The 18,290-nt window shown below is 45.4% G+C and overlaps 1 protein-coding gene across 1 annotated transcript; it reads left to right on the top strand.

Annotated features, from left to right (window-relative positions):
- Window positions 1-2,366: 2,366 nt before the first annotated feature.
- LOC132219296 (F-box only protein 31-like) lies at window positions 2,367-8,081 on the top strand. Its single transcript, XM_059671667.1, is given in 4 exon segments — window positions 2,367-2,473; window positions 2,475-3,818; window positions 4,067-4,126; window positions 8,006-8,081. Coding segments are annotated over 4 exon segments (1,587 nt in total).
- Window positions 8,082-18,290: the final 10,209 nt, after the last annotated feature.

Raw genomic sequence — 18,290 nt, 5'->3', positions numbered from 1 at the left:
CATTCATTGCAGAGGCCACTCTGAGAGTGGAAGGAGCACTGGACTCAGAGTCAGGACACCTGGGGTTCTGACTGCCATTTACTGGATTTGTGACCTCAGATCAAGTCATTTAACATTTCTGAACTCAGCCTTCCCAGGGGCTTAAAAGGGTTAATAACACCTGCCCTGCCTACCTCCCAAGGCTGCTGTAGGGTCGGATGAGAAAATAATAACAGCTGGCATTTATCCAATGCTTGCCAGGTGACGGAAATGGGCTACATGCTTTATATGCGGTAGTGCCTCTTAGTTCTCCATCAGCCCTTTGGCGTGGCCTCTATTGTCCCTCTTTTACGGGGGAAGAAGCTGAGACTTAGAGAGCAGAATTTGTCCAAGTTAAAGCCAGCGTTTAAAAGCAAGTAGCTTGCTCCTCCATGCTACCTCAAAGGCAGCAGCCTCTGTCTCTCCTTTGATCTATGGACCTGCCTTTGACCTTCCTACACAGATTTCTTCCTAGGGCAGTGCTATCTCTGGCTCTCAATCCTGGGAGAGAAAAGATGATTGGATCTCCTCACTAGCCGATCAAGCCCTCCTAGCGCCATACACCAGCTGCACTCACATTCCTAGGTTCTCCTTGACCCACCAGACACACATGTACCCTTGGAGACCATCCCTCAAAATCCCATCAATACAAGATCCTAAAAGAAGAGTCTTTACACCCATTACCCCGTTACATACCAATAATAATATAGGGCTATTCTTCTTCAGGAGGGATTGAGAAATTTTAGTGTTTAAATGATCGAAGTCAGTGTCTGTGGCAGATGGAATTTACACCCCCCTATCAAATAAACCACCTAAATGTCTATTCCTGACAAAAAGCAAATCAAATTCCTCCCAGGACACTAAGAGGACCCTCCAAAGGTGAGAGCGTTTCTCTGGTAGGAATCCAGAAAAGTGGAGAGAAGGGATCTAGCTGCTCTCAGCATGAGAATGGAAGCCTGTCTGAATGGGCAGGGCCAGTCTCAGCCCATGGGAAAATTATGTTCATAGTGGGCAGATCCTGTGAACTTTTTTTTTTTTTTTTTGAGGGCATCCATTCACCCAAGGAACTAACAAGGTCAGTCACTTGAAAGCGAAGAACTGAGGTCAACTGAAAGTGAAGAACTCGAGTCCATCCTTGCTCACAGGTAGGAGCCCATTCCTACCCGGGGCCTGAGAGATTTGGCAGAGGCTGGGTAAAGGCTGAGCATAGAAGAGATTTCTCTTACGGAGTTCAAGGTCAAGTCAACCTACAGTCAATAACTCTGCTCTAAACTATAATACCACTCAACACTCACTAGGATGGCTATATTTTTTTAAAAAGCACTCGTGAGAATGTTTAAAAATTGGACCCCTCGTACAATGCTGGTGGAAATGTAAAATAGCGGGGCCACGTTGGAAAACATTTTTGGCAATTCCTCAACATGCTAAGCATAGAGTTATCAGATGACCCAGAAGTTCCACTTCTAGGTACATACCCAAAAGAAATGGAAACATGTTCACACAAAAAAACTTGTACACAATGTTCATAGCGGCGTGTCGTGTTTCCCTCCACGTCCTGCGTGGTTCAGGGTTCGGGTCTGGAAGAGGAGCCGCACAACAAATGAAAAAGAAAAGCCACAAGATAATTTGGGAATATTGGGGGACCAGGCGAGCAAGTCCAACTCAAGAGGAAGGACTTCCACTGTGCTCAGGCCTCACCAAGCTTCTTATGGTAAACAAGGTAGTGGTTACCAAAGTTACACTTTTCTTGTGAGTTTCACTTGTTTTTGTTCTTGTGAGTTTCACTTGTTTACACCATGGTCATACTTCCTGCACTTCCTCAGCCCATTAGATTCCCAGATAAGATCTAGGGAGCGTTATAAGGTCAAGCCTAATTAAGCTAAGGCCTGTGCCCTCTAAGCTGGGAATTGTTTGTGACTTTGCCCACAGGTCAGTCCCAGGCTTAACCCTATATCAGCTTCCCACAGCGGTGTTATTCATAAGAGCCTCAAACCGGAAACAACCCAAATACTCATCAACTGATGAATGGGTAAACAAAATGTGGTATACCCATACACTAGAATATAGCATACATAAAACTTTAAAATGTTATGCTAAGTGAAAGAAGCCAGTCACAAAAGACCAGATATTATGACTGCATTTATGTGAAATGTCCCCCCCCCACCCCGACTGGGAAAGGGAGGTGATGACTGTTAATGAGTATGGGTTTAAAGTCCTACAATGGGCTCCTCTCTGAGGGGGCGTGGCTAGCCCTGGGGGCGTGGCTGGACTCTCCGGCGGGATGAGCCAGCTTAAAGCCCGGTTGAGGAGCAGCAGCCCACGCTGTGCTGGCTGTTTCACGTGGAGGCATGGAGGAGTGTGCTTGCCTCTGTGTCGTGGGCTCTGCGCGGGGACGTCGGTGTCGTCAGAAGCGCCAGCGCCCAGCTAAGAAGGCAGCGGCCGAGGGCAAGCCGGCCAACCCTGGCCCCGGCAGAAAAGCACGTCGAGGCAGACGCGGCAGCGCGGTGCTGTGCGGAGAGGGGAGGAATCGCGAGCCCCATGCCGCCCCCGCCGCCCCAGCGCTGCTCGCTGCAGGACCTGCCGGTGGAGATGCTGGTGGAGATCTTCGCCTCGCTCCCTGGCACCGATCTGCCCAGCCTGGCCCAGGCCTGCACCAAATTCCACCACATCCTGCACATCGACAGCATCTGGAGACGGCGCTGCCGGGAGGAGTTTGGCGTTCGTGAAAACTTGCAGAACCTGGAGATGATCGGTATGTCTTACCGAGAAGTCTATGCGAAGCTGTTCCACCCATACAGACACATTGTGGGATTGTGGCAGCTAGATAATGACTATGGAACATTGCTGAATGTCGTGGTGGAGGGCTTATGCATAACTGGTTGGACGTACAGGCCTTCCCTTAACACCGATGTGGATGGCCCAATACATTTCAAGCCCTCATTCAGAATTCGCCTGACGAAGCGGAAATCAGCCACGGTGGAGTGCATGGAAGGCCTCATCAGCAGGCCCCACCACCGCCATGTGCAGATTCGGAAGGACAGGTTCACCACTCAGTGCAAGAAGACAGACCACCGAAGGGACTTAACAATGCGGCTTAGGGGAGAATGGGGGCGGGTGCTGGTGCAGGAGGACGGACAGCAGTATGACTGCCTGACCTACCGCCGCCTCTACCTCCCGCCACGCCACCCGGACGACTTCATCAGGCCAGGCCTCTTCCAATACAACTACGATGCCTTAAGCCTAAAGATTGCCATGCTCAGCTTCCATGGGAAGTATGCCAGGGTCACGGGAACAGACAAGGCGTTAGAGATCCATCTCATGCGCCGCATCCAGCTGCGAGATGGCGAGATCTTTCGCAACTTCAAGGAGCTCTCCCGCGTGGTCCAGGAGATTGACAAGCAGGTGATCCGGGAGCAGCAGCAAGAAAACCGGGCTGAGGAAAGCGAGGGCCATGGCTGGCAGAGCCCTGCCCAGCCCAGCATCGGGGAGTCCGGGGCTGCAGCTTTAGAGGAGCAGCCTGTCCCGTTTGTTCTGCCTGTGGGCGTGCGCTCAGGAGACCAGAACTACCCCCGAACCTGCAGGATGTGTTTCTATGGCGTGGACACTCTTATTGTTACCGTAGATGGCTTCACCTTCACCAGGCGCCTCCCTGGAGTCTTCATCCTGTTTGATGAGAACCACTTCGGGTTCATCTGGCAGGAGGTGAAATTCTTCTTCCTGTTGGGCAGAGTCCAGCACACCTTCCAGAATGTGGAGGCACCATCCCCGCAGGCCTTCCTGGAGATGCTCAAGAACATTCAGTCCATGCCCTAACCGGTTTGGCTCAGTGGATAGAGCATCTTCCTGCAGACTCAAGGGTCCCGGGTTCAATTCCGGTCAAGGGCATGTACCTTGGTTGCAGGCACATCCCCAGTGGGGAGTGTGCAGGAGGCAGCTGATCGATGTTTCTCTCTCATCGATGTTTCTAACTCTCTGTCCCTCTCTCTTCCTCTCTGTAAAAAATCAATAAAATATATTAAGAAAAAAAAAAAAGAATTAGAACATTCAGTCCGGACCCCCCTGGGAGGAGCAGCTTGCATGCACTTCGAAGATTTGACCTTCTGACCAGGTTACCCACCTTTGTTTGTTTTTTTAATCCTCACCCGAGGATATTTTCCCATTGATGTTTAGAGATAGTGGGGGAAAGAAGAAAGACAGAAATATCCATGTGAGAGAAACCCATCAGTTGGTTGCCTCCTGCCTAAGCCCGGACCAGGGCCAGGCTGGGTAAGAGCCAGCAACTGAGGTAGAAATAAACCTTAGACCAGTGGTCTCAATCTTTCTAATGCTGAGACCGTTTAATACAGTTCCTCATGTTGTGGTGACCCCCAATTTCATTGTTACCAATTGAACATAATTAAAGCATAGTGATTAATCACACACACACAAAAAAAAGCAAGTAGCTTAACTCTGGGTTCTGTGCTCTGAACAAGGATGCTGGACTGCCTCCTGGAGCATGTCGCTAAAAGGGCCCCATGTCCTTAAAACTACAACAGAAGATGCACGGTAGGTGCCAACTGGCACCTACAAGGCAAGGTCTCTACAAGCAAAGCAGAAGGGGTGCTTCAAGGGCATCTCCAAGCAAAGACTGAGGGAGGGAGGGAGACTCAGGCATATAGGTCCTCCAAACCCTCAAGATAGGTCAGACGGGGAGCTAGCAGGAGGGAGTATTGTATCTTCTTCCCCAGCCCCTCTCTGAGAGACTGTCAGAGATGCTGCTTGGAGAGGAAAGAGTTCCTGGGAGTTGCCAGGGTTGCAGGAAACAGCCCACTTTTTGCAGAGATGAGAGGAGCTGAGAGCACAATCTCAAGGCCTTTGTCACCTTCTGGTGATAAGAGATGGTGAGGGTCCCCACAGTAAGTGGAAAGCATGCGGTTCTGTCGTAGAAAGAGTATTACTGTGCAAGTCAGGACATTTGGGTTCAAGTTCAAGGCCTGGATTTCAAGTCTAGCTCTGACACTGACAAGTTGTGTAACCTTGGACAAATCACTCCCCTGTGGATGGCCTCTAAGTTTCCTACCAAGCATGACCCCTATGGTTCTCCCTCCTCTGCCCAGCCCAGGCTGGGGCCCTGGAAGGGACCCAGCACTTGTGAAGTCCCTGCTATGTGCAACGTACTGTCAGAGTCTTTTAAAAATAATAATTGTCACATAAACATATGTGAAGACTTTAGTCTGTGCTGGACCCAGTGCTGAAGTGCCTTATAAATATTACTAGTGTCCCAATGCATGAAATTCATGCATGGGGGTGGGGGGAGGTGTCCCTCAGCCCCGGCCTGTACCCTCTCCAATCTGGGACCCCTCAGGAGATGTCTGACAGGGATCAGGTCTAAACCTGTGGTCGGACATCCCTCTCGCAATCTGGGACTGCTGGCTCCTAACCGCTCACCTGCCTGCCTGTCTGATTGCCCCTAACCACTCTGCCTACCAGCCTGCTTGCCTCCAACTACCCCACCCCACCCCCGCCAGCCTGCTCACCCCCAACTGCCCCCCCCGCCAGCCTGCTCACCCCCAACTGCCCCCCCACACGGCCTGATCACCCATAATTGCCATCCCATCCTGGCCTGGTCACCCACAACTGCCCTCCCCTCTGGCCCCTAACTGCCTCTGCCTCAGCCCCACCACCATGGCTTTGTCCATAAGAATGTCCGGAAGGTCTCCTGGAAGGTCTACCAGTCCAATTAGCATATTACCCTTTTATTAGTATAGATGGTAAGAAAATTTACCCAAATCTTGGAAATGAAGCAAAATGATTTCTCCATGCCCTTTCGAAGTCCTATTAGAGGATTGCCAAAGAAGGGAGTGTCGCTGTATCGTTCTTTCTCCCCAAACTGAGAGGGGGAAGGGGCTGGATGAGGCAGAGACATCTAGAGAAGAGCAAGGTCCACTGGAGACCCAGGAGCTTCAGAGAGGACCCAGGGTTCCAAATAAAGAAGCACTCAGATGGGCAGGGCATTTGCACAGGCATATGCATAACAGGATGGGTCACTTCAGACAGCATGGTGGAGGGCATGCCTCAGGGAGAAATGGGCGAGGTGGGAGGACAGACTGGGATGGGATACTCCTGGCTAACTCCTACTCACTCTTCTAAACTCAAATGAAAGGTGGTTTCCTCAGGGAGCCTTCCAGGACACTCTGGGCCAGGTCAAGTCTCCCTGCTCCATGTCCCCAAAGCTCCCTGCTCTTCCCCCAGCCACACTTATTGAACTATCTGTGTGTGACTTCCCCTCCATGAGGGGAGGGGCTGAATCCTGTTCAGGAGTTCTGGGAATCCTGCTTGAGCACCATAGTATCTGGCATACTCAGGCACTCAATTGATAGTCATTGAGTGGGTGGGTGGGTGGGTAGATGGATGGATAGGTGGATGGATGGTGGATGGATGGATGGATGGATGGATGGATGGATAATTTGAAAACCCAGATAAGGACAATAGGAGGAAGGTGTTACATCTGAGGAAGCAAGCAAGAGTTTGAGAGAGAACAGAAGCATATAAAATATCAGTATATCATCTTACTGGAATTTCTGGGAATCTGATTTCATTGTACCATGCCTGATTTCTGAAGGAAAATCAGGACTTACAATGAGAGAATTTTATCACCAGTTAGCTGTCAATGAGAAAATGCATTTGCTGGCTGCTAGCTGACTCAAAGTTTCATGGTTTATTTTCAACTCATCATCTATTTTAAAAACAACTAACTCGAGTTTTGCCCCTGGCTGCCTACAGTTCATCTTTCCTTGTGCCTCACTCAGCGTTCCCTCTCAGGCTCTTCTTTACAATTTAACCTTCAAAATAATCCCAATCCCAAATAGTTTGACCTGCTGTCTGTATAAGCCACCAAACTACCTCAGAAGTCTGTCATTTCTACATTCATGATGTACCTGAAGACAGTTGCTCACACCTGTGTATTTTAATGTGGGATTCAGAAAGGGTGCTCTTAGTTGTTACCCCATAATTTAACCTTTGTTTTCTCTGTCATCAAGTCAGTTCTTTTAAAATATATTTTTATTGATTTCAGAGACAAAGGGAGAGGGATAGAGAGATAGAATCAATGATGAGAGAGAATCATGCAACAGCTGGCTCCTGCACGCCCCACCTTGGGGATCGAGACCACAACTCCAGCACATGCCTTGACCAGGAATCGAACCGTGACCGCCTGGCTTATAGGTCGACGATCAACCACTGAGTCACGCTGGTGGGGCAAGTCAGATTTTTTAAGCTCATAAAACTTTATATCTCGTATGTGGAGCAAGCATGAAACTAGATGCTGGAGATAAATGATGAATAAAATACTAGCCAGAAAAGAAAATGTCAACCGATACTGTCAAGATTGGGAGGTGGAGGGTGATGGGAGGCTGCTTTCCCATGCAAATGAGTATTAACTTCTCTGATGGAAAATGTGAATCCTATAACTTTTGTTGTCCTTTTTTCAATGGAAGGAATAAAACTCTGAGTACAACCAACTAAAAAGTAATAGATGCCATTTTTCCCTCATCGGGTTATAAATAGTGCTATCTAGCGGTGACATTTTGTCACTGCATAGCTGGCATGGCCTCTTTGAAGAACAATTTTTATCAAGTATTTTAATACAATTTTTTAATGGATTTATCCAGCAATTCTATTTCCAGATATCTCCCTTGGAGAAATACACATGTGTACAAAGAGGCCTGTATAAGAAAGTTAATGGCCACATCCTCTATAATAGTAAAAGAAGGAAACCACCAGATACTATGCAATAGTAACAAAGAGATAAATCTACATGTACTGCCCTATCTGCTGGATACGTGAAATTGAGTGAAAATACTGAGTTGGAGAATAATACAATTTCAACCCATTGCTGTTAAAAACTAAGACCAAGATAAATTTTTTTAATGTGCGCATGCACCCGTGGTAAGCACAGCTGGTTTTTCCCCACAGCCATTCCCTACTCCCCCTCCCTCCTTGCACACAGAATGCCCAGAGTTTTTTCGAATAACAGCCAGATAGCTATGGGCTCAGGGCCAGCAGGCCCCTGGGATGAAGAGTAATTGGTTTTATGGAAAATTGGTTCTTTTTGCCAAGGAAGCATGAGGGAAAGTCTGCAGGGTGACTTCTAGGACAGACTCTCTCCTTTGATCAAAAGGAAAAGCTTTGCTTGGCAGGTGTGGCTCAGTGGTTGAGCATCAACCCATGAACCAAAAGGTCACCGGTTTGATTCCCTGTCAGGGCACATTCCCTGGTTTGGGGCTTGATCCCCAGTAGAGGGTATGCAAGAGGCGGTCAATCCATGTCTCTCTCATGGATGTTTCTATCTCTCTCCCCCTCCTCTCTCTGAAATCAATAAAAACATTTAAAAGAAAATGCAATATTTAAAAATAAATAAAAGGGAAAGCCCTGCCAGGAAAGAAGCTGTTTTTCCCCAGCCCCTTTCTTCCATGAGAAATGTCCCATGATGTGTGAGGATGTGGGATTGAGGTGCAGCAGCCACCTGTAGCCATGAGGCACCGGCAAAGAGAACCGCAGACGCACAGACCAGAGGTGGTGCATTGTGGAGCCACAAATGGGTTCTGAAGCCAGTCAGCTACCTCTAGGCTTCTTTTTTTATTTTTATTTTATTTTATTTTTTTTTCTTTCTTTTTTGGGATCCATCCGGATCCCGTCTCCCACCACCTTACTCCCCCCCCCCCCCCCCCCCGCCCCGCGCTGGCCTTGCGCTCACAACGCTCCAATCAGTAGCTCCGAAGGTGTCCCAAGGCCCGCCCCCTCCGCCGGGTCCAAAGCTCTCACCCCTTTTCCCCTCCCCCACACCCCCCAAGTCCTGCGGACCTGGGGGCTTCAGAATCTGGAGCTATGAAAAGTATCTCTTCAGTCACTTCCGGTAAGAGCGCTGCGGCACGGAGCTTCCCGCGGGACCGTTAAGGAGCCGTTGGGAGTTGTCCGGGAGCAGGGTGAGGAGAGCGCTGCCTGGCTTGGGGTGAGAGGGAATAAGAGGGAGCAAGAGAGTGAGAGGGGGGCAGGAGAGTGAAAGGGGGCCCGGGAGAGTGAGAAGGGGGAGCGGGAGAGTGAAGCGGGGCGGGAGAGTGCGGCGGGGCGGGAGAGTGAGGGGAGCGAGCGAGGGGAGAGAGCGAGCGAGAGCCCTAGAGTCCCAGCCTCTAGAGCCACCTCTAGGCTTCTTAAGCAAAAAATGTCCTTATGATTTAAGTCACTATTCTTCAGGTTCTGTTTCTTGCATCTGAACACATAATTGACTCAACAACAATGGGAGAGAAAAAAAATACTAGCAAGATATGCATCAAATTGCTACTAGAGGTCCCATGGAGAAGGAAGGAAAAGAGGACTTTCACTTTCTAAAAAGTACCTTTTCCAAATACTATATTTGATATTGCTGAGGCCAAAAATGGTGGGGTGGGGGGAGGGGGGGGATGGGCGGGAGGGGAATATGCAGCTGAACTTCAGCAACCATGTATATGGCCTACGTATCTGGGTTCTAATTTCCCGTTTTCCCCAGGACCTGGTTCACGTGTATTTTCCCTTTTTACTGTGTTTTGGAAAACGACTTCAAATCTTACATGGAAAGACAGCATAAGCAAACAATGCGACAAAGGGTACCAGCCCTATCACAGAAGTCCATCTCAGGCTTGCTAGATGTGCAGAGTTTGAGAGGCACGAAAAGCAAGGCAAGGAGGAAGCACCAGAAAAACAAAGGCGCGGGGGAGAAGAGCAGCGGGCTTCTCAGGGAACGGTCACATGGCTCACTTTGTAAAGTATATGGCTAACTAACCACTACGCCATACACCTAAAACTAATACAAAATGACGCAATGTAAACTGCAATTAAAAAATAAAGTTAAAAAGAGTATACACACCCTTCTTTGAGGACCACTCATCTTCATAAGGATGATGACTTTAAGGTTGGGATGTTTAACCTCTCTGAACTTCGATTTACTTCCCTATAAAAAGGGGAAAAGAACAATGAGAATTTCCTGAGATGCGTATATCATGATGTCAGCACAAGTGATATCACCAGGGGCTCAGAAATGCTGTCCCAACCCCACATTCTCCCTCCTCCCCACCCCTCTGACCCCAGCCCCCACTTCCTCCAGGTAAGAGTAACAGGACAGACAATGCTTTTTGTTGTGTGGGATGAATTTGGAAATCAATTCAAGTGACATCCCCAGTAGCTTAAGGGCTGACTGCAGGTGTAAGGAAGCACTTCATTTTCACAGGCATTTGCCTGCCTCCACCCCATCCCCAAGCTCAAGTGTAAAAATGCTGGTCACAAACCCTACAGCAGGCCACCTCACCCCGTGCAGGCTTAGAAAGGCTTATGTATCCTCACCAGGAACACACACGCAGGAAGGCAAGAGGCGTCTCACCTGCAATTTGTTCAAAGAAAGTCCACAGACTAATAATCCTTTAGCTTAATGAATATTTATGGGAATGGGAGGAGAAATGGTGGGATACACCCAACTTCAACTTGCCAATTCATTATCCAAATAAACCCAAGTATAGCCTGTGTGGCTCTGGATGGCAAAATATCACCTCACAGCTCAAGACGGTCTCTCTCTCTCTCTCTCTCTCTCTCTCTCTCTCTCTCTCTCTCTTTCTCACACACACACACACACACACACACACACAGATATGAGCTACATTCGTGTTAACTTAGCAACTGCCAAAGGAGAATTGTGTAAAGGAGTTCATGATTGTGGTTCTCATCTCTTTGAAGAGTTAACTGAGCACTGGTTACAAAGAAAAGCAATAAGAACCTGACTCAAATTCCCCACTCCCCCAGAGAGTGGAAAAAAAAAACAAAAAACACTAAAAGACAAGACACAGGATTGGTAACATCTCTGTCTGTAGAGCAAACAGCACATTTATCTATCCAGGAGATTGAACTGGGGATTCTTGGCTCTGCCCCTAGGAGAGTATAAAAATGACCCAGAGATGTTCGAGTTAAAACTTAAACTCTGCTTCCATCGTTCTCTCTAGAATAACTTCCTGTAAATCTTTCAGCCTCTGAAAACCATATACAGAATAAGCACATACAAGGCTTGGTGTCCATTTCTGAAACAAACAATGGTTTGGCAGAAGCTAAAGACAAAGTGGTAAAAAAATCTACGAAAAGCCTTCCTTCAGTCACTTCATAATCCAATGCTGCCCTCTAGCAACTCAAGAGTGAAATAACACTAACAAGCCAACAGGAGTCGGGAATCTGAAAGGTTTAGGATTAGTGTCTACTTTGGAAAATGTTGCTACAAGAGAAAGGGTCTCCACAATTGTGCAGCAAGAGCCCATCTCAACAGAAAATTTCCTTTTAGAAAGATGCTTGGATATGTTAACACAATCCGCACCTACTGGGATACTCTACAGACTGAAGAGGCCTTGAAGACACTGAAGATACCCGCCACTCACCTGTTTGAATTAGTTACGTGGGATGTATTACTTCCCTGCGTAGAGCCGGTTTTTGTCCCTGGAAAAACTTCCTCCTCTCCCCTGACTTTTCCATGTTTTAGCAAGGAGGCGGGTTGAAAGCTCTTAGACCTGCTTGATACTTCTCACAACCAATACTTCATAAATACATGGTATCGTGTCAGTTTTTCCTAAGAAATGTAGGGACTAGTCTAAAGCAAAGCTCTATTACCAGGGATTATGGAGTCAATTGCCAACCTTGGAACTCAAAGGAAACATTTAAGTCTTGGTAAGGAATATTTCCAGGAAGGAGAGTGGAACTTAAAGGAAAAATTTAGTCAGGGTAGTGACTATTTCCAGGAAGAGGAGTGGCTAATAATTAGTAGGACAAGTGTAACAGGTTTCCATGTGCCTCCTCTCCCGTGAACAATCTCAACCACTTGAAGTGCTAAATCCAGAAAAGGTTTTTCATTCAACAATCTCTTTTCCAGGACCACTTGGAAGTTCGAAATTCATTCTATGAGATCTCATCGCTCTCATGTCAAGCCGATCAGAGCCTGTCAGTTGTTACCCTGAAACATGGAGATACCTACGCTGGGAAAGGAGGACCTACTAATCAGGGCTAAGTGTGAAATAGGAGAACACCCACCTATGTGGCTTCTGGCTGCAGACAGGTGTTTCCAATTTCTCAGGTTTCGTCCTAAAAGCAGTGCATCCAAGTTAGTGCGTCTGTGCGCAGATGGGGAGGGAAGAACCACATACATTTTTTAAATCTTTATTGTTGAAAGTATTACATATGTCCCCTTTTTCCCCTTCATTGACCCCTTCTAGCCTGCCCCTGCTCTACCACATACATTTATTTTCAAACAAAAGTTGCCATGTGTTTATTATACATTTCTATTACATATGCACAGCTGGCTCAAAAATCATGATCCATACATTAGCACACATTCTGGAAAGTTTCTCAGATCTATCAGGATGGGCTTCTCTTGTGACTCAACTGAATCTGAGGAAAGAACAGAAGAAATCACACACCTGATTTATAACTGCTGGTCATCAACAAACATGTGAAAAACAAAGAAACAACATGTACTGACAATATAATTTTCAGTGGCAAGATAGCTGGAGTGCTTCCCCCTCCTCTGCCCCCCGACTAATATTTTGCTCAATATTATTCAACTTTCAAAAGTTCTTTCCTCTATTTAAATCTATATGCACTGCCAATCTCTCCTCAACATGTATGAATCTCTAAGATCAAATCAATCAATTGCAATGAATAGGCCCACTGCAAAGCTCAGCCTCAGAATTACCACCATGTCTCATTTCAAAGGTCAAGCCATGGGAGAAGCAGCATGTCCTACTTAAATTCTGGGCAGCAAAACTAATGACCAAACATCATTAACTAGGCCTTTGACAATCCATTATTAACTAGCTACAGGGCAAGCACTTAATAATCTCTCAAGGAAAAAATAAATAAATAATATATATATATATATACTACTAACAGCCTAAGCAACCGTTCAACTGGTAGCTATGACATGCATTGACCACCAGGGGACAGACGCTCAACACACAGGCATAAAAACATGGAACAGACTAATGAATCTCAGAGGGAAGGGGGAAAGGAGGAGGGTGGGAAGCGATTAACCAAAGATCTTATATGCATACTAGAGGCCACAGATTCATGCGCCAGTGGGGTCCCTTGACCTAGCCTGTGCAGACCAGGCCGAGGGACCCCACCAGTGCACAAATCCGTGCACTGGGCCTCTAGTATAGTATAAAATAAGAGGATTTGAAGCTGAGGGAAGCTTTCATTTTATCTGAAGATACTTATCTCTCACTGTTCAGTCTATTCTCCTTTGCAGATCAAATGTTCAGTAATTACAACATTAGAGAGCTGACCTCAGAAGAAAAGAACCAGATTGTTGTGATTTGGGATAAGAAATTCCCAAAGATGCTTTGCCAGTGTGGCTCAGGGGTTGAGCATCAACCTATGAATCGAGATCAAGGTTCAATTCCCAGTCAAGACACATACCTGGGTTTTAGGCTCAATCCCCAGTGTGGGGCATGCAGAAGGCAGCTGATCAATGATTCTCATCATTGATGTTTCTATGAAATCAACAAAGATATATTTTTTAAAAAAAGAAATTCCCAAGGAAGATTCAAGTCCAACCAGGCTCTTCCTGGTCTACCTTCCATCCCACTCCCCTAAATGAATATATAGCAACACAGGAGCAAAGAAACAAAGATCAGCTAACGTGGTCCCTCTGCCACTGACAGCAATGGGTGTAACCTTAAAACCTGGAGAAGCAATTTAAAGGATTTTCTTACTTCAAATGCTCTCTTTAGAAGTCTGAGTAACGGTGCAGCCTGAAAAAGTATAAGGCAAATCATCTAAACAACTCTGTGATAACCCAAAGTATTGTCAATCAGATCACAGAAGGACACTTAGGGATATTTTAAGGGGGGGGGGGGGCGGGGGGGAGTATAGTCACAATCATTCTCACCAGGCAGCTAGGTTAAGACTTCTCAATCGGACATTCTGAAGGAGTCTAATGCTAATACCTCAGATTTTAGATAAAAGTCTTAAGCTTGTCCCAAAGCATCAAACTGGGGTCTAAGAAATACCTGACCAGCCATACCCCATAGAAATATTGTCAGTCCAACCTACTTGTTAGATACTCTTACTAGAGAGCAATGCTCTGGTGAAAACACTAATGGCCTGTGGGGCTTACTTAAAGAAAAGCAAACTTCTGTTATAATAGACCAAAGCTTTGGAAGAGAATGTCTACGTGCAACAAGACTCTGTATTCTTTTATATAATCCAAACGGAAAGAATCACCAAAAATGACCTGAAATGAGAATGATGGACTATATCAATTTTCCAGGTATAACCCATTTTCCTTTCAAAGTAAGTTGAACTTGAAGCCATATTATTGTTTGCTATATTCGCTTTTCACAGTTATATCCTCAAAATCAATTTACATGCCTCCTTTTCTTCACTCCAGATTTCATTTTATTTCGAAAACAGACCTTCCCCAAAGCATATAAACATAAACACGGGCTTCTGTGCAGCACCCACTACCAACACAAGGGAGCAAGGCGGCGGGGCTGTGATTTAAGTCGCAGGTTTCCAGCTCTTGGGTTCTCCCTGAAGAGCCACCTGTCACCTAAATCTCCTGGCAACAATGCAATTAGATTTCACTTGTTCCTGCTCTATTGCCAAGTGTACTGAGTGCAGAAAAGACCCTGGACGGAGCATAACTTTTGGATATCTTTGTGGTTAACGTCCTTATTTGTAGCTTACAGCTGCAGGAAAAGAAAACTTTTTTTTTTAATTTAAATCTAATGAAGTACATAGCAAATTGTGAAATCAACATAAAGCACAAGACAATGGCAATATTATTAAAGTGGCTACTTTTCCTCGATTTGGCATTCTCAAAATACAGCTTACTCAAAAATAAAATTAAAAAATCCCCAGGTGAACCTTTCTGCTAGTGCCATTTTATGGTTTTATGGTAGAAAAATGCACCTTTTGTTAGATAATAGAGATGAGATGTCAAGCTCTACACTCTACAATTTATTAATTAATAACTTATTGTAACTGATTAAAAATTACAGATTTATTTAGCATCTCTTTACACTTTCAAAGGAAGATTATAGATATTTCTGACTTGTACACATAGATACTAACCTATACAGTAGGGCCCTGCCCTTTTCATTCCCCAAAGCGACATATCCACTTCTTGGAGAAAAAGCCATGGTATGCACAAGAGAAATATTCTTCTGCTTAAAGACAAGGAAGTTTGAAAATACTGTACAGGAAGGAAGGTGAACCTGCAGGAAATAATTAAAAACTTTACATTTCAACAACTGGGAACTCAACTGTCTTACATTTTAATCTTCACTCCATCTTTTAGCTGGAACAAAAAACTCATTTTGACGGTAATACACATTAATGTAGCAAAATATTCCAAAATTATAATTTGATTTTCAAATTTGAGAGGGAAAGGAGGGAAGAGAAAACAGCGTTTTCTTGATGTTTTTAAAGATGCATCGAGCATCTGGGAGATTCAAATGCTTGCCAAATAAATGAATAAACGAAGTCAATAGAAATACCTGTTGATGATCGAACTTAATGACCACAGTAAAGAATACGAAACTCTGTCACAGGGAATACCTAATTTAAACATTATGAAGCGTCTGATTTTACATAACGGAAGCCTCGGCAAAGTCATGCCATGTATTCCAATAGCATGTAATTTTATTTTCTCGCTTTTCCTTTTCAACTATGCAACACATTCTTTGCCTTTTGCAATTTCTATGTGCAAAGTCCCCATTGTAATCTCTCACTGCATTAGCACATCTTTCCTCAGATCTATGGCCCATCAGTGGTCGGCAAACTGTGGCTCGCGAGCCACATGCGGCTCTTTGGCCCCTTGAGTGTGGCTCTTCCACAAAATACTATGTGCGGGCGTGCATGTACAGTGCGATTGAAACTTCGTGGCCCATGCGCAGAAGTTGGTATTTTGTGGAAGAGCCACACTCAAGGGGCCAAAGAGCCGCATGTGGCTCGCGAGCCACAGTTTGCCGACCACTGCCCTACCTGGTTAGAATGTGGCTGTGGTCTAACCTCTATGGTTACCTTTATTCAAAGATATAATTGAACAATTAATTAAAACCAAACTGCTTTACTTTAGAAAGTTCTCTTTATCTCCAAACACACTTCTGTCATTACATTTAAGGGCCCAGATATCAAAATTCAACAAGTAAAGCTCACTCATCCTTAATTTAATAGATAAGAAGTTCTCCAACTTTCTACTACAGCCAAGATTACAGATATAATAACAATTTAAATTCCCGGTCTCTTAATGGCACAATGCTTTAGATTTATATTCACTGTGCTTTACTGGGATAACAGAACTGTTTGGATCGTTATGAGAATGCATTTAACGATGCTAACATTGTTTCCCTGAGATATTCTGAAGTTGCTATGCCTGGCTTCTTTCCATTAGACATTATGGTTGACTAACATTTAAAAAATGGGATTTGGCTGTTCCTAATGAATTCCTTGTGTGATTTTACCACAATAAAACACCATAAATGCTCTTATGATCACTGAAGCAAACTAGGCAGAACTTACTAGGCATCTTGCAGAATATATTATATCCACATGAGGTAGGCCCCCTGGTTTTATAAAACAATTTACTACCACTGAAATGATCAATGATTAATATGTCCTAGTCCACCACTCCCATTGGAGGAGTGGAGATTTTAAAGCTGGCTTGAATTAGAACCTTCTCATTTACCAAATGATTTATTCAACAGAGGCAATAAAACAATGCTGTATTTTTTCAAACATTTTATTCTAGCAGAATCCTTTCCTCCTCAAAGAAAGTGTTACACAGAATGCCAGTATGTACGAGGTAACAGTAAAGGTGCTCTATGTGATACAGGTGGGAGCTGGGCCTCCTTCTTGACCTATGTGCCATCTGAAGTCCTGTACGCATTCTAAGACTCCGAGGAATTCAGTCAAGAAACAACCAAAGTGCTAGAAAAAAATATGGAATCTAGAGGCACAGTTCTGCCCTTCACCAGCTGTGACGTTGAGTAAGTTAATCCTCTCGGAATTGTTATTTGACTCAAGATTCTTTGTAGAATTCTCTGTAAATCTTTGTAAACTATACACTATTATACAAAGCTGATGAAGCATGCCAGACTCTGCTGAATGAAAGATAAAAATAACAGTCTGTGAAGTGCTTTCCACCTGGTAGTATACACATAACAGCAGCACAAGGCAAGACCGCCATTCAAAGTTCTATGCCATCTGTATACCTAGTGCCTAGAGCAAATAACCATTAAATGAGTGAGGAAACTGATTCTGCTTAAGGGGAAAGAAACTTCACAGAGATGCGGTGACCTGTCAGCTGAGCTCTGAGACTGGGCAGAAAAGAGTTAACAGACGCCTGAGGCTGCTCTCCTTAGAAAGGCCCACTGCTGGCAAGGGGGGTCCTAAGATGGTGTCTGGGAACCTGACTGGTACACAGTCCCCTACACTGATCTGAAACTTCCTCTAAGTGACCAGGGTGGCGCACTGTGCCTAAACCATGGGTACAATGTGGTCTACGCTGAGCACCTGCCTTTACTCCTGGGAGCCTAGAATTTTAGAACATGCTGGGCAGAGGGTCTCTACATATGATCAACCCCAATAAAAACGTTGGCACTGAGTCTCTAATGAGTTTCACTAGAAAACACTTACCATATGCTGTCACATCGCATTGGAGGAGTTACACGTGTCCGGTGATTCCACTAGGAGAGGACTGTTGAAGCCTGCGCCTGGTTTCCTCTGGACTTTGCCCCTGGCCGGTTTTGCTCTGTATCCTTTCCCTGTAACAACTCTTAGCCATAAGTACAACTATATACTGAGTCCTGTGGTTCCTCCTACAAAATCACCAAACCGGACTTAATCGGGTCAGAAGGTCACAGTTCGATTCTCAGTCAGGGCACATGCCCAGGTTTCGAGCTCAAACCTCCAGTAGGACGCATGCAGGAAGCAGCCAATCAATGATTCTCTCCCTCTCCCTATCTCTCTTAAATAAATTAAATATATACATATATATAAGAATGTGTGCATATGAGAGATCAGACAACCTCTTGACTGGATAGTCAACTCACATCATCCATGAGGGGCAGATAGATATCAGGTGCCTCCAGATGTGATCCCTGGAGAGGGACACAGTATCACTTAGTATTCAAGCTGGGATGCGTAATCTAACCATGAAGAAACATCAGAAAACCCCTGAAATGAGGAACTTTCTATTAAACACAAAAACAGGATTGTACCTTCAA

Source organism: Myotis daubentonii, chromosome 16 (assembly GCF_963259705.1).
Source record: "Myotis daubentonii chromosome 16, mMyoDau2.1, whole genome shotgun sequence".
Taxonomy (NCBI): Eukaryota; Metazoa; Chordata; class Mammalia; order Chiroptera; family Vespertilionidae; genus Myotis; species Myotis daubentonii.
The sequence above is the reverse complement of the archived record's forward strand: the minus strand, read 5'-3'. Positions and strand labels throughout refer to the sequence as shown.